Source organism: Podarcis vaucheri (genome assembly GCF_965113315.1).
Source record: "Podarcis vaucheri genome assembly, chromosome: 3".
In the NCBI taxonomy this organism is placed as follows: Eukaryota; Metazoa; Chordata; class Lepidosauria; order Squamata; family Lacertidae; genus Podarcis; species Podarcis vaucheri.
The window spans coordinates 58,244,802-58,260,699 of NC_138761.1; the positions used below are offsets into that span (position 1 = coordinate 58,244,802).

The 15,898-nt window shown below is 38.7% G+C and overlaps 1 protein-coding gene across 13 annotated transcripts in view; it reads left to right on the top strand.

Annotated features, from left to right (window-relative positions):
- Nucleotides 1–15,898, top strand: part of SYNE1 (spectrin repeat containing nuclear envelope protein 1) — a 291,021-nt gene that overhangs the window by 95,563 nt on the left and 179,560 nt on the right. For all 13 annotated transcript variants that reach the window (XM_082215153.1, XM_082215141.1, XM_082215140.1 and 10 more), the window contains 11 exons: nt 225–389; nt 1,225–1,359; nt 1,602–1,760; nt 2,597–2,805; nt 3,444–3,552; nt 4,196–4,360; nt 5,936–6,103; nt 6,286–6,462; nt 7,371–7,511; nt 8,920–9,080; nt 12,580–12,727. In XM_082215153.1, the coding sequence (XP_082071279.1) occupies nt 225–389; nt 1,225–1,359; nt 1,602–1,760; nt 2,597–2,805; nt 3,444–3,552; nt 4,196–4,360; nt 5,936–6,103; nt 6,286–6,462; nt 7,371–7,511; nt 8,920–9,080; nt 12,580–12,727 (1,737 nt within the window). The remainder of the gene's footprint in view (nt 1–224; nt 390–1,224; nt 1,360–1,601; nt 1,761–2,596; nt 2,806–3,443; nt 3,553–4,195; nt 4,361–5,935; nt 6,104–6,285; nt 6,463–7,370; nt 7,512–8,919; nt 9,081–12,579; nt 12,728–15,898) is intronic.

Below are 15,898 nucleotides of genomic sequence, written 5' to 3' on the forward strand. Positions count from 1 at the left end.
GGAAACAAGGAAATGTTCATCATTTTGTTTTGTTCCATTTGGAGTAGAGTAACATAATCATGAAAACTAGGGTGATATGCAACTAAGTTTTACTTAAAGTAGACCTATTTAAATTAATGAAGATAACTTCATTCATTTCAGTTCATTTTTTTTCAGTGGGTCCATTCTTTGTTGCATACTACCCCTAGAGTTATTGTTATCTTTTCCTGTTTTCATTTACAAAGAATATGGTCAAGAAGACAAGTGACTGGAAGAAAAATGTGGAGGCAAACAGTCATTTGATGAAGCAGTTTGAGGAATCCAGAACAGAATTAGAAAATGTTCTACAGATAGCACATCGTTGTCTAAAGGAAAAAGGAAGACCTGAAGAACTTCTCAGAAAACATACCGTGAGTATAAACCCTTATTTTCAACATGATCCTGTTCAGCTGATAGCAATGTATATTTAGGAATCACAATAAAGCAAGCATTTACATCTTTGTATGTGACAGGATATAATTTCTGAAAATGCTGATTTTAGTGAAATTGAGAATTAACCTACTCCAGACTCATAAGTTAGGATATGATTGACCTTTTCCTGCTGCAGGCAAATTTCTGCCTGTGGGGAGAGGACGAAAATAACCTCACACCTTTGTGGATGTGCACAAATCACAGTGTACCATCTGTTACTCAGAACAGAAAGTCGGTGTGCACTTGCATATAGCTGCCCACCCACACCTTTCCCCCATAGCTTGAAAGAGAATTCCCATGAGTAGCTGCATGAGAAATAAAAACTGGCCTCCCATTCTGAGTAATGTTTGGGGTTTGTGTAGCTGGATGGGGAGTGAGCAGCACAAGGGACATTTTATATGGAACTTAGTAATATAAATTATGTACTAGCTCTGTTTCCTGCCAATAAAGTTTTAGAGGAAAGTGGTGAAATGGAACCTTGTTTCTTGATGTGGCTACTACTTCATCATTGTAATAATTTATCATTATCGTTATCAATATTGCCACCACAACACCAAAATACCCACATGTCCTAAGTTCCTAGTGATATGAAGTATTTGTATTGGCCATGCTTTTCTGGTAGTTTGGACAATATAGGCTCAGATGCCATTCATAAAAGCAGCCCCAACAGCAATACCACCTTCCTCCTTTAGTCTGAGATTTTGTTACCAGTTGTGTGTTTTCCCTAGCAAAGCAGTAACGTTATCACTATGTACTATTATTTTTCAACATCAGGATTTTTTCAGTCAGTTGGACCAGAGGGTGCTAAATGCTTTCCTGAAAGCTTGTGATGAGCTTACTGATATCCTTCCTGAGCAAGAACAACGTGCTCTTCAGGAAGCTGTTAGGAAGTTACATAAGCAATGGAAGGTTAGTATTTCCAGACTTAAGTAAGCATGGTTCCACTTGGTCTCCGTGGGTGGTCTCTTTGTACAAATTTTCTTCTCAGCTTTTCTTGAACAGGCAAAATTAGAAATCCCCATGTGTTTATATTGACTTTCATTGTGCAGCTCAAACAATATTTAAAAAAATATTAACATCATATTATAAAATAATGGAAATGAGTATCATGTCAACTTCCTCTTTCCTCTCCCACCGTTTATGGGGTGCAGGATGCCCAGTCAGAAGCGCCATACCATTTACTTCGCTTGAAGATACAAGTGGAAAAGAGCAAATTCCTAGCAACAGTGCAAGAATGTTGTGCTGAACTAGCTCGACAGCAAGAGATGATGTCCAAGGAGAGCAGTGAGAAGATAATTAGAGAGCACAAGGTAAGCCTGAAAAGCAGTTATATGGGTACATGTAGAAATTGTACATAATGTGCTTGTACAATTCCATGAGAATTATGAAGTACACAATGTGCTTCAGAAGATGAGCAACATGATCCTTACATTCCTGTTCAATATATGCTTGTGTTGAAATAAACCCTATATGATTTCAACTTCCACAGCCAAATGGATAGGATTCTCCAACTTGGATTGTGATCCAAGGGTACTTGTATAGTTTAGGGATTATAAAAAAATTAATCAAAACTACTAGTGCCTGGTCAACAGTGATCACATGGGGAGGGCTGCCCATTAGGTACTTTAAACAGTCATACTTGATATATAGAATCTCAATAGTAATTGTAATACTCAAGAGGAAAGAGGAAAATAAAGTATAAAAAACAACACCATGTGGCAGGGGCTGGATTCCTTGCAATGGTGGCACAAGCTGGAGAGAAGGTGTGTGTCTTCTCACAAATGCACTGTCATATCTTTTTTTAAATTGAAATGTACCTGCAAGATTTTAAATACCTATGTGAGAAACTATGAGGTTATGTGTGAGCTTATTTATGTGAAAAAGCAGTCATTCAGAATCAACAGCATGTAAGTCTGTCATGTGAACTGGGCTCAAAATACTGCCAGAAACACAGAGTTAGTGTGCTTAGGATTTCAGCTTTAACTTCTCAGACTTTAAATTATTATTGACTGTGACCTAACCTTTAGGTTTTATAACTTCATGAGTCAGTTTTATCTTCCATAGATGTGCAAATACCCGTAATGGAAGGTATATTACATCAAATATATCAATGGAGTTGGCAATCATTTTCCTTTTCTGCCTTCAGTTGTTCTTTGGCGAGAAAGGCTCCTTACAGCTATGTGAGAAAAGATTGCATCTGATTAATGAATTGTGCTTGAAACTGCCTGAATCGGATCCACTTAGGACAACATCACAAAGTAGCCAGAAAAGCCTCAGTGAACTTAAATCCCTGGTTGCCAGCACCTACATGAAGCTAATGGATCACCCAGATAAATGGAAAGACTACAAGGACAGGTACTGTTTGTCTGACAATGGTAAAGACATAATAAAACCTTGGTGAAGATAATTAGAAAAGCACTCCTGCTCATCATTTTGTTATGCCAAAATAAATTTACAACTATAGAACTTCCCTCCTGTAGGAGTAATATGTGGGCAGCTGTGGTCCCACAGTAGGCAGGGCTGGAGCCAAAACTTCACAGGCTTCCCTTCTATTTCTCTCTTTTGCCTGCCCTCTTCCTTCTCTCCCTTTCCCTCTCCCTCCCTTCCTTAGAGCTCCTAAACTGAACTTTTACATAGGGCTTTTAGAGTCCTAGGGCCCCAGATGATAAGCCCTAATATACAACAATACTCCTCTGGAGTAGAGGAAAATTTTCCAATCTTACATATATACAGTAACACAGAATATAAAAGTATACCTAAGAGAAGTACAGGCTCTGCATTAAAGAAGAAGGATCCGGATGTTTCCAAAGTATATTCACCAGCTTTAAATGTTCCATCACTGAAAACATTTAACAGAGGCAATTTCCCTTCTAAACAGTCAGAAGCCTTTTGAGGTGTAGTAAGAACTATTCTTTTAGTTCCATTAAGATTTATATAAATGACTATTTCTGTTTCCTTATTGGCTGTTGGTTGTTTATGTGGTTATGTTTCAGATTTTCTGAATTGGAAAGCTGGATTTCATCAAGGGAAGCCCAGCTCAAGAAGATTAAGCATGGTGCCAGTGATACCACTAAATATAATCACTTTAAAACATCAATAGAGGTACATTTATAATTACTGAAAATAAGATAGATGTTTTTGCTTGTAATACTAGCAAGATGAGTTCAGATGGTAGAAACTGAAAGTGCAAATAAGCTCTTTTCTGCTTTTGGCATTTTAGAGCACTGAATTGTGGTATAAACTACAGTACTGAGCCTCTTGGGCTTGCTGATTGGAAGGTCGGCAGTTCAAATCCCCACAACGGGGTGAGCACCTGTTGCTCTATCACAGCTCCTGACAGCCTAGTAGTTCAAAAGCACATCAGTGCAAGTAGATAAATAGATACTGCTGCGGCGGGAAGGTGAATGGCATTTCCGTGCACTCTGGTTTCTGTCATGGTGTTTCGTTGCACCAGAAGTGGTTTAGTCATGTTGGCCACATGACCCGGAAAGCTGTCTGTGGACAAACGTCGGCTCCCTCAGCCTGAAAGTGAGATGAGTGCCACAAACCCATAGTCGCCTTTGACTGGACTTAACCATCCAGGGGTCCTTTATCTTTATAGCAAATGTAAACAAGGTTATATAAACAGTGGAATGTAAGAGAACTGACACTTCCTGGGGAAACAGAATCAAGTAGTGGGGCAACCCACAACTGTTGACTAAACTGTTTGTTTGTGTTTCTAATTTCTGTATTAATTATATTTCAGGAAATTCAGCAAGAAACTTGCAAGCAAGGAGAAGCTATCAGCTGGTTGAAATCTAGGCTCACTGCCCTGTCTGAAGTTTCTTCAGAGAATGAAGCCAAAAAGCAAGAGGATGAGCTTTCCAGACTTTCAAGTGACTTTAAGAGCCTCTTAGCCTTGTTGATAGAGGTATAGTATCACTTTATTGTACTTATATGCCCTCTCTACGCTTGCCCATCATGATTGAGTTGAGTGAGTCTGAGGTGAGAGGTTGGTTGGATTTAGGGTGTGATGAACACTTCATTGCTTGAAGGGGTGATGCTCTGAAAGAGGTGGTAGTGTGGCTGCTTTCAAAATAAAGTGTGCTGGTCCTGGAGGCTTGTGAGAACTATTCCTTGTACATTCCACTCTTTTGGGGAAAGGTGCTAGAGAAGGTGATAGCTGTACAGCTTCAGACACTATTGGAGGAAATGGATTATTTGGACTCATACCACTGTGGGTTCAGCCCTGGATTCAGGAATGAATCAGCCTTGGTTGCCCTTGTGTATGACCTTTATCAGGAGAGAGATTGGGGAGTGTGGCCCTGTTTATCTTGCTTGACATCCCTGCAGCTCTTGATAACATAGTATTGTACGGGACCAACTCTGCAAATTGGGACTAAGGGGCACTGTGTTAGAGTAGCTTGGCTCCTTTATACAGGGTCAGTTTCCAAGTGTTGTATTGGCTGACTATATCCTGACCACAGAGGTCTGTCCTTTCCCAGTGCTAGTTTAACATCTTCTGTGAATATGTGATATCATTGCTCAAAGAGCAGCATTGGCTGCCAAGATGATACTGAGCTAAGTGTAAGTTGTTGTTGTTGGGGTGTTTTTGTCGGCTGACTTATAAATTCCAAAACAGCTTGAGACCTGGCTATCTGAAAGAATGCCCTTACTCATATGGACTGAACTGGTGCATGAGATCCCAAGATGCAGCCTCTGAGGTTGCATATGAACTATCGTACACTTGAAGCACACACACACCCAAATCATGGGAACTGTAAAACTGTAACTTTCTGAGGGCTAAACTATAGTTCCCAGGGTTCTTTGAAATGGGTGCTTTAAATGTATTTTGTGTATGCAGCTTGAGAAAGCTTAGCCCTCACTGGGCTTTGTGGGGGAGGGCTTCAGACACATATTTGTTTTTTATTCTCCCTAAATATCCTTGGGGTTTCCCCTGAGCCTGCTAATCGCTTCCTCATGTGCATTAATGATACCATTATGATTGCACAAGGATCCCACTTGGAGAATGGGTTTGCTACTTTGTATATAAAATATGTACTAGTATGGAGGGGAAAGTCATTGAATGATGCCACTTCTGCAATTCATTTAAAAAATCTCTGAAGCTGAACTGGAAACAGGAAAAGTGAGACAGAGCAAATTCAGAAAGCATTAACCAAATGAAATGGAGGGAATCTACTCATACATACTTGTAGTGTGCTGTGGTGACAAAAATTAAAAACTTAGAAATAATAAATGTAATAGTTGGCAAAATTCAGGGGTTTTTTTTTAATCATTAAATGCAGGAGTGAATAACCTTTGGCCTTGCAGACGTTGCTGAACTACAACTCCCATCAGCCCCAGCATAAATGTTCACTGGCCAGTAATGGTGAAAGTTGTAGTTCAGCAGCATCTGAAGGGCCAAAGGCTCCTCACCCCTGATTGAAAGTATTGATTCTTGACACTGAACTGCTTCACAGAGGTTTAATATTTCTCCTAACAATAGATTGAGAAAATGTTGAGTGCTGTAGGTGATTGCGTCCAGCACACAGAAGAGGTGAAAGTCAATCTGGAAGAACTGATCACAAATTCAAAAGAAGCTCAGGCAGAAGCTGATAAAATCTTAGAGGTTGAAAGCTTATTACAGGCTCAGCAACTCCTTCGGTATCACCAGGTAGGACAATAGCCCATATGTGAACCTTCACATGTTCCGGTAGTAAGCACTTTTATAGTCACCTCTTTCACTGCCACTTGTATATATATATATATATATATACATAGCTATGTGGCTATTTCTGTAGTGGGGGAATCAGTATGTCTCCATCTGCTTCAGCCCTTACCAATGTTTTCTCCCAGCAAAAGACAAAGAGGCTCCATGAAAAGAGGCAAGATGTGCAACAGCAAATGGCCCGAGGTAAGCAGCTACAGATTGACGGTGGTCTGTCACCCACTGTGCAAGAAGACCTATGGAAGTTGGAGAGTATGTTAGAAAACATGCAGCAATCTATGGATAAACGTGAAGATCAATTGCAGGTCAGTGTGTTATTCATGTAACTCCACAGAGAAACAAAAACAGTCCCCTTGTTTATGATTTATTTGCTCTATATTTAGTTATTTTGTTTTGAGTTTGAACAATGTAATACATTTTCTTGTTAAACTTGTCCATTTTTTCTGCTTGTGAAACACCAGCATCTCCACCTTGCACTTGTCTGCAGACACACAGACATTCCAGCTCCAGGGAGCGGTACAGTATGTGAGCTGTTGGCACAGGGCATAACTCAGGGAAGCTCCCAAGTGTCAGAGCAAGGCAGTTATGCAAACCTTGAGCTTCTCTGACAAAGCACTAGGAAAGTTCCTTGTTGGCATGAGCAGAAGATTAAACATATTCCTTTTATATACTCTATATACCTTCTTCTGGGCCATGGGACTTACGTTAAAACTGTCCTAAGATGGAGCTCCTAACAGTTTCATGGGTTGGGGGGGTGGCTTACAGAGTGTGTATAAAGAGATTTTGCCTAAGCATCAATTCATGCAGATCGTGATTCTTGCTGAGACAAACTCAGTGATTACACAGCTCCCTTGTTCTCAAGGCTTGGGAACTTTCTTGTGCCAGTGGCTCAGATGCTGCAGGTTTTCTAGAGCCCTAAAAGCAAGCTTTTACAGGGCTTTTGCATAGCTGTGTCTGAACTGTGATTAGTGTCTATGGAGTGTGAGCAAAAAAAAAGATGAAGTGCTAAAATAGACAGATTTTGCATGTTCAGAAGCTTGTTTTGCATTCTGAGTTGGAGAAGAACCTATCGGGGGAAATGGTGTTTGACTCATTATCATTTGAGCTAGACAAAATTAATATTTCAAACCAGGTCATTATCAACTTTGACAATATTGCTAGTAAATTGCAGGGCAGGCAAACTTTTTCTTTTACTTCTTGTTCTTTCTTGTAGCTCACTGTAAGCACATGGGAACAGTTTGAAAGGGACAAAGAAACAGTTGTAAAGTACCTTAGTCATGCAAGCTCTGCTCTTGAACGCATCTTAAGCTTTAGCAGCTTAGAGAGTTTGTCATCAGAACTAGAAAAGACAAAGGTATGTATGTTGCCGTACTTGGAATTTTACAATCATAATTGGTTCTATTTGCTATTGGTTCTTTTGCTGAGGATATATATCTTATTTTATTTCCTTGTTTTTGCCTTGGGCAACATCCTTGAAAATGTGCTATAGTATATTTTTCAAGAAAAACACACACACATCACAATATTGGTCAACCTGGGCATAGCATCCATTATAAACAATTCCCATAGGTTCAGTAGAGTCCTGGTTTTCCTCTCTTTCTACAGTGGGGCACAGAATGCAGCAGAACAGACTATGCCAATTCCAAGTTAGTAATCTATCAGTCGGGCAGGATTTCAGGTAGTGGAAAACAGGCCCTGTGCACTTTTGGCAATCTTTGGCATGGTGGCTGCTGCATTGGCAGTGGGACTGAATTGTGGCTACCACCTCCAGTTCTGGTGCTGATGTATAAAGCCCTACACAGCTTAGGACCAGGACACCTAAAAGAGCATCTTACCTCATCACTTACATACCCAACTGATCACTTTGCTCTGCAGGAGAGGGAATCCTATAGATACTCTCTTATCCAAAGATATATTCTGCATGATGTTGGAATCGAGTCTTTAGTGTGGCAGCATCTGCCCTTTGGAATTGCCTACCATTACATATCAGCCAAGAACTGTTTTTATATATGCCATTGCTTTAGGTATGTTTCATTGTACAGGGTGGCTCAAAAGTAGGTATACTGCTTTAGAATCCATTTTCTTTGTTCTTGACTCAAGTTCTCATCATTCACAGTATCAGGAAAGAAAAATGTTTGTTGTTTGTTTGTTTTTAAAAGTATACCTACTCTTGGGCCACCCTGTATTATGAAATCATTTTGAATTACTTCATAGGAAGTGATTTATAAAGGAAATAAATAATAACAATCCATTATTATTAGTTCCTTTCAAAAACCTATTTATATACTATACTATTTTATAATCTGTTCTTTGGGGGTATTCCTCATCTAAACCAGAGATACTTGTACAATGGTACCTTGGGTTAAGTACTTAATTTGTTCCGGAGGTCCGTTCTTAACCTGAAACTGTTCTTAACCTGAAGCAGCACTTTAGCTAATGGGGCCTCCTGCTGCTGCTGTGCCAGCGCCGCACAATTTCTGTTCTCATCCTGAAGCAAAGTTCTTAACCCGAGGTACTATTTCTGGGTTAGTGGAGTCTGTAACCTGAAGCGTATGTAACCCAAAGTGTATGTAACCTGAAGCGTATGTAACCCAAGGTACCACTGTAGTAGTAATTTTATGAAGTGGTGTTCTGGGAGTTCTTTTTTTACAAAGGTATCCACTCAAGATGAATAATGATCACTGCTTGACCAGTTGCTAACAATGTATCTCTAGACTTTATCCACAAATATATTCTGTTCATAACTCCACACCTCTTTACAGGCACTTTCTAAGCAGACAGTAGCCATGGCCATGGAGGCTGAGACTCTTGTCAAGAAGTCTTTTGCAATACAGCTTGGTGAGAAGAACAAGCAAACCCTTCAACAGCAAGCAAAGTCGGTCCGGGAACAAGTTAAAAAAATGGAAGCTTCACTTGAAGAAGAGTATGTTCTTAAACAGTCATAGTATTATTTCCTTCCTGACACAAGAATTGTACATTTTGTTGTCTTATCAAAATGCGGTGTTTATTCACAACTGGCTTTGTAAACCTCAGCTTGTCATACAGCAGAAATTACCATGTAGTACTGAAAGAGTATAAACAACTACTTTGACTAACCAATACAGAAAATAGTAACTGGTCCCTCAATGCATTGTACCAAGAAGCAGATTCTCATTTATCAGTGGGACTCAATTCCATGCAAGTGACCTTAGAACTGCCATGCTAAGCTGCAATTATAAATTCAATTATGCATGTTCAAGCCAATTAATTTTAATGTAACTAAGCGCAGTTAATTGAGCACAGAACTGAAGTAATATAATACACTTCAGTAACACACATAGTAAATTATTTGACTCAGGCAAGGATAAATGAATAGTGCCATATCCTAAAGTGCCTGAAGCCTTTAGAAGAAATGTATGCCTAGTTTTTAAAGTATTTTTCTTCATATTTTCCCAGTCTGTGTGCACGAGAATATAAAAATGTGCCTTTTTCCTCACTGAAGTTAAAACCCAGTTCTTTTTCTTGTTGCTAAAAATGATGCTTCATTGCAGTGGACTTTCAGCTCAAAGTTCTATTTTCTGCCTCATGTTCATTAACTTGGATCTGGCCTAATGGTCCAGTTTTGGAAATATTAGGACCAGTTAACATGTTATGGCAGTTACACATATAGCAACTTTTACACTGCTGCACAAGACAATTAAAATGATTTGCAGCCGTAATATGTAAACCACCTATTAATTCCAGCAGGGCTTTTGAATAAGCCATCAACATTCCTAAAAGGCCTAAAGGTGCAACCATATTACAACTCACATTATTGGTTAACAAAAATCAAAATATCAGTGGTCACTTGCCAATTCACACATTCACTTCAATGTCCACACATTGCTCCAAAGATTTATTCATACAAATAAACCAAAAACTTAAATATATCGCTGTTGCTGCCTTTCAGGGCTGATACATATATTTGCAGTGCCACAGCCCAAGGAGCTGCTCCCAAGAAGTGCTGCCCGGTTCTGTTGAGATCCTAGTTCATTTGGAAAATTCTACAAATCAATGCATCCATGGCATCATATAGTCCCAAAAGAGTTTTCAAGATTGATTCATCCTCACAATGCCTTTGTGGGAGAGTTCACTAATATTCCCATTTCATAGGCGAGAACCTGAGGCTGAAAGTTAGTGAGTTGTTCAAGGCAACCATTGATTTCATGCCTGGACAGAAATTTAAACCACATTACTTCTGATCTAAGTCCAGTGTTCTGTTCTCTGGAACATTACTTTTCAGAATGAACAGTGTTCAGTGATGCAGGTACAACGAAATAAATGTCATTTTTTGCATTTGGCTTCTCATTATACCTTCCCTTTTTTCTGCTGAATAAATCTATGTAAATTTGTTTACCTACTTCATGGTTAATTTTCACTACCTTTAGAGAGGAGCTGCATTTTAGTAAGACAATATTGCCCCAGAAGTAATCATGGAGAATGCAATTTCATATGCTATTTGTTTTGTTGTGAGTGGCTTCTTTCTTTCCATATTGCTCTTTTCTCTTTCTCCTAACACCAGTTATGTAATTTTTAGTGGTCTTTATTCTTTTTTTCCCACAAGTAGAAAAGTTTCCTTCAGAAGACTTCTAGTGCCTTTTTTTGCTTCCAGTGAGATGCTGTTTTTCAGTGCATGTTTTAACAGATGTAATGTAATTGATCTATGAACAAGGTGCAAGACAATCATAATTAAGTTGAAAAATATGCATGCATCTTCAACTGACTTTGACTTTCTCAGATATGTACTTACCCTAATGTATGGTTTATGTATATAGCTGTATGATTCATAATGCACATTCTTTGCAGCCTCACAGATTGCCCTGCTCCTTGCGCCCAATTTGCCTCAGTTCAGCTAACAATAGACTTGTCTTCCTAAATAAGATAGAAAATGTACGCCATCAGTTGTAAAGTTGTAAAGAAAGCCAGTCATATTCCTTTGGAATTGATGGGTTTTGCAAGTTTGAAATTTGCCCAGAAATCCAGCACAACAACAACAAAAGTTAGTAGAGTGGGTTTTAGGCTACTACACATCAAGAAGTATTTGTTGAGAAGCATTATCCCTCTCTTCTAGAGCAGTTGTGGCATGAGCACAATCACACAGGGATGCTCTGTTGAAGCATGTTACACACCTGGTGGTGGGAGGGAGTGGTAAAATGGTAGCTATGAATGAACAGAAGTGGAACAAAGAAAATGCACAATAGAGATTGAGGGAACTACATTACTATGAAAAAGTAATGTAGTAAGAATGACCATGAACTCTTGAACAGTGAACAGGAGCCATTTCAAGGCCTTGCTCAGTAGCTCTGAGTAGTATGAGATTTCATCAAATATTGTACACATGCTCTCCAAGATTTACTCCAAAGCCTTAATCCATAAATGTTTTTAAAGGGAGGGGAAGAATGGAAAGCTAATATCCTAAGGGTGCCAAAGCAGATCTGCTGCAACTGTGTGAGCATCAAATAGGTACATGCACTAAATAGCTGCAATGCTGCATTGAATACCAAGGTGCAGAGTAGTTAGGTAGGAATATGCACATGTTCAAAAATCTCTTCTCTATATTTTGTCTTGGTTTCATGGTAAGCCACATCTCCTCAGAACTTCAGTTAATTTGAATGGCTCTGAGTGGCGTTCATAGGTTCCAAATTTTTAAATGGCTAAGTCCCTAATTATAATAAGCCTATTTAAAAAATCATTCTTAGGTTCTCTTGGCAATGTTGTAGGTGCTACAGGGTAGCTTCTTGCCAGGCTGCTCTTGCTATACGTCTTAAAATCACACATGAGAAGTTATGCTAATTCACACAACTTTTTAGGATAGGGAAGTAGCCAAGCAACTCCCACACTAAAGGACCCCTGACCATTAGGTCCAGTCGTGACCGACTCTAGGGTTGCAGCACACATCTCACTTTATTGGCCGAGGGAGCCAGCGTACAGCTTCCAGGTCATGTGGCCAGCATGACTAAGCCGCTTCTGGCAAACCAGAGCAGTGCACAGAAATGGCGTTTACCTTCCCGCCGGAGTGGTATCTATTTGTCTACTTGCACTTTGACGTGCTTTCGAACTGTTAGGTTGACAGGAGCAGGGACCAAGCAACGGGAGCTCACCCCATCGCGGGGATTCGAACTGCCGACCTTCTGATCGGCAAGTCCTAGGCTCTGTGGTTTAACCCACAGCGCTACCCACGTCCCTTAACTCCCACACTACTGTGGTAATATAAGGGCAGACTCCTAAGGTGCTATAACTTTTATAAAACCTGTAAACCGACATTTGAAATATGCTTTTTAAAAATTAATAAAAAAGGCATGCTATTATGTAAGCATTTTCAGCAAACTGGAGATGTAAGAAAATGGGCATAGTTCAACAGTAACAAACTGTTTATTTTTTCTACTAAATATGGTTGATTTTAGTATTAAAACCATGGAAATGGTGAAAAACAAGTGGGATCATTTTGGCAAAAAATTTGAAGCTTTGTCCATCTGGATCACTGAAAAAGAAAAAGAGCTGGATACCTTGGAAACAACATCGTCCTTGGATATGCAAATCAGCCAAGTTAAGGTGATTGGTTCGCATTATATTTAGCATTAAAATACTGCTTTCTCTCTCCTCTTCTAGAAAGCTTCAAAAGAGAGGAAAATGCTTTTATCTGATTTCACAGCTGCAAAGATGTAAAAAACACTTTAGAGACAAAGATACTAAGGAGGAAGGTTTTGCAGGAGGTGTGCCCCCCCCAATAGAGTTGAATTTACACTCAGACCTTTTAGTTTATGTAATAGGAAAACATATAATGGTGTGAATAGATAGATATATTTTCCATTAATATTCTTTACATGCAAAATATCCTCATGGTATATTTTCACAGAGTGTATAATGTTTTATATCGTGCTATGTATTGCAGCCAGTGGCTACAGTAATTTATTCCAGTATGGTAGATAATTTATGATTTTTTGTGTATCTTGTTTCTCAAATAATGCTGAAATAATAAAGCAACTACTGGGCTCAGCAGCTTCTGTACTCAAACCTTTGCTACATACTCTGAATTCTTTTTGTCATATGCTAGGTTCTGTTTTCTTTTTCCAGGTACATTAATAAAATATCAGATGCACATAGTATCTTCAAGTGCTCCTTGATTGTGAACAAGAAAAAGTTGCCCATTTCAGAGGATTGTTTTTATTTCTATGCCATTTTGTTGCAAATGCACAAACACACAAACATATTTTCAACTCTCTCTTTATCTCAGTGGCAAATAATTCAGCTGAAAGCTATGCCTTTGTTATGTGATTGGAATCACACACACCCCCAAACAGATGGCTAGAACTTATAATCTTTTGTAGGATGGTGGTTCCTAGATTTAAAAACAACGACACTTGCAACCAAGGATTTACTAGCATCATAAGAGTAAACAGTAAAGCATGGCAGTGCTTGATGACCACTTTTGCACCATGGGGGAATAGAAGTGCAAGCTACTCCCTCCGCAATGTCTTATATGTGGTGTCAGGTCTGGTGAAGTTCACCATTCTCGATGGATTCTGGGGTTAATGTGTCCCAGAAATGAAAATATCATTTTTATTTTTATTTTTCTTCCATTGAGCATTTTTGCTTAGAGTTTCAAGCTTACAGCTTGAGGTCTACTCTATTCAAGTCCTTTTAAGTTTCCTGAAAATCAGTGGTGCTTAAGTGCTCCTGTTTCATGAATAGCAGACGATCTCAGCCAAATAAATAAATAAATCTTAGGCAAGTTTCTTAGCTTGTACTGTGGCTTCAGAAGGCATTTTAAAAGTAGTCCATTACTCTCTTTTTTTTCTGTATTCTGAAATACATATTTGATAAAACTTTCTGAAATCAGAACATAAGCTGTAGAAAAGTGTCATTAAATTTCTATACTTAAATCTGAAAAGGAGTACATCCACTATGTCTTAAAACGATGGGGAGGAATACTCTTTAAAACTTACAGTAGCAAATTATCCTAATTACTACAAAAATGTATGTACTGCAGTTTTATGTTATCTGTTTTTATTTGCTAAGGATGGTGGAATAGATTTCATGGGAAATAATTTTTCCAAACAAAAATATCTGGATAATATACAATATTACAATTTCAATTACAAATCACATATTACGTCTTTTGCAAATACTGTTTTGTGGTGGTGATGTTTTGGTTCGTGTTGGTGTGTGTTAATGGCCCAGCTTGCATGTCATGTTAAACCATAGTTAGTTTAATTATTGTTTAATGCAAATGAGCAGCATGTCAAGGCACACTTTTCCAAAGTCCCTGCTTCACTTCTCCTGCGCTCGTTTCCTTGGCTGTACCAGAAGCAGAAAACCACAAGTCTGGGCTTGTTTCTCTCTGAACAAACTATGTGTGGTAACCAAGATTTGTTAATGGCTTGCTGCTCATGGTTGGGGGAAAACAACCACAAGCTCAGGGTCAGCTAACATGACAAGGTACGGATTATGCTTTGTTGTTGCCAGTACAATGTAGCCTAGTGAAGTGGGGACTTTGGGGCCATTTATGCTTTCGTGCAATGTGCATTGCCATGCTGACTGGGGTTGATGGGAGTCTAAAACATCTGGATGGCATTGAGTTAGCAAAGGTGTGTGTAACATAATAAGTGAACACAGTGATTGTGTGGTAGTATATATATGTTTGTTCTTGTCGGTGTGCCTATATGAGTTGGTGTATCCTTTATATATTTTCAACTGAATTACAGAAGATAAATAAATATTACTAAAGGTTGAGATATTTTGAGAAAAATGCATTAAAAGAGAAATATAAACACACAAAACTGAACAAGGAAATATATACAGAAATAATGAAACTAGTTAAGTGGATGTCTAAACTTCAGGTTCAAACTTACTGCTGTTCTTCTAGGTCACATTCCTAGAATAAGGGTGTATATAAGCATGTGACTTTGTTCACTTGGTTTAGTCATCTGAAGCTTGTTTGTTGCTTCTCGTTGCATGCGCCAAACTGTGGTATTGATAATGCATTTGGGGAGACAGATATGTAAATAATTCTCCTCTAGTAAGGTGGTTCTGTTTGATCGTCATTAACACCATTCTAACTGCAAGAATCTGAGACAAATATTGGTTAGCAACATAAGGAGGGCCAACTGGAGATCCAGACAGTGATTTTACGTGACATCCTGCTCTTGTTCTGGATTACAAATGCCAAAGTATAACATATTTGCACCTTGTGTCAATTGTGAAGGGCATATGCATGTCTCAAATGTAACTTTCCTCTTTATAGTCAAAATAAAAAAATTCCTTCCTGTAGCACCTTAAAGACCAACTAAGTTAGTTCTTGGTATAAGCTTTCGTGTGCATGCACACTTCTTCAGATACACAGTGTGTATCTGAAGAAGTGTGCATGCACACGAAAGCTTATACCAAGAACTAACTTAGTTGGTCTTTAAGGTGCTACAGGAAGGAATTTTTTTATTTTCCTCTTTATAATACACAAAAAATGTAAATGAGAAAGGATTGGCCTCTTCCATTCAGTGTATATGAAAAGGTAGCATACATAGGGTATGTGCATCTGTGCTCAGTTCTACTATAGAACTGGATTTCACCTTTTCTGCTTTGGAGGGGACAACAGCAATTAGCACCATAACCTGACAACTGTGGACATATGCACTCTATAAGGCAATATAGTTTTTTTCTAGGAAAAGCCAAAAGTCAGAATCAAGGCAAAAAAAAAATAGAAAGCAAGTACAATAAGTACACAAG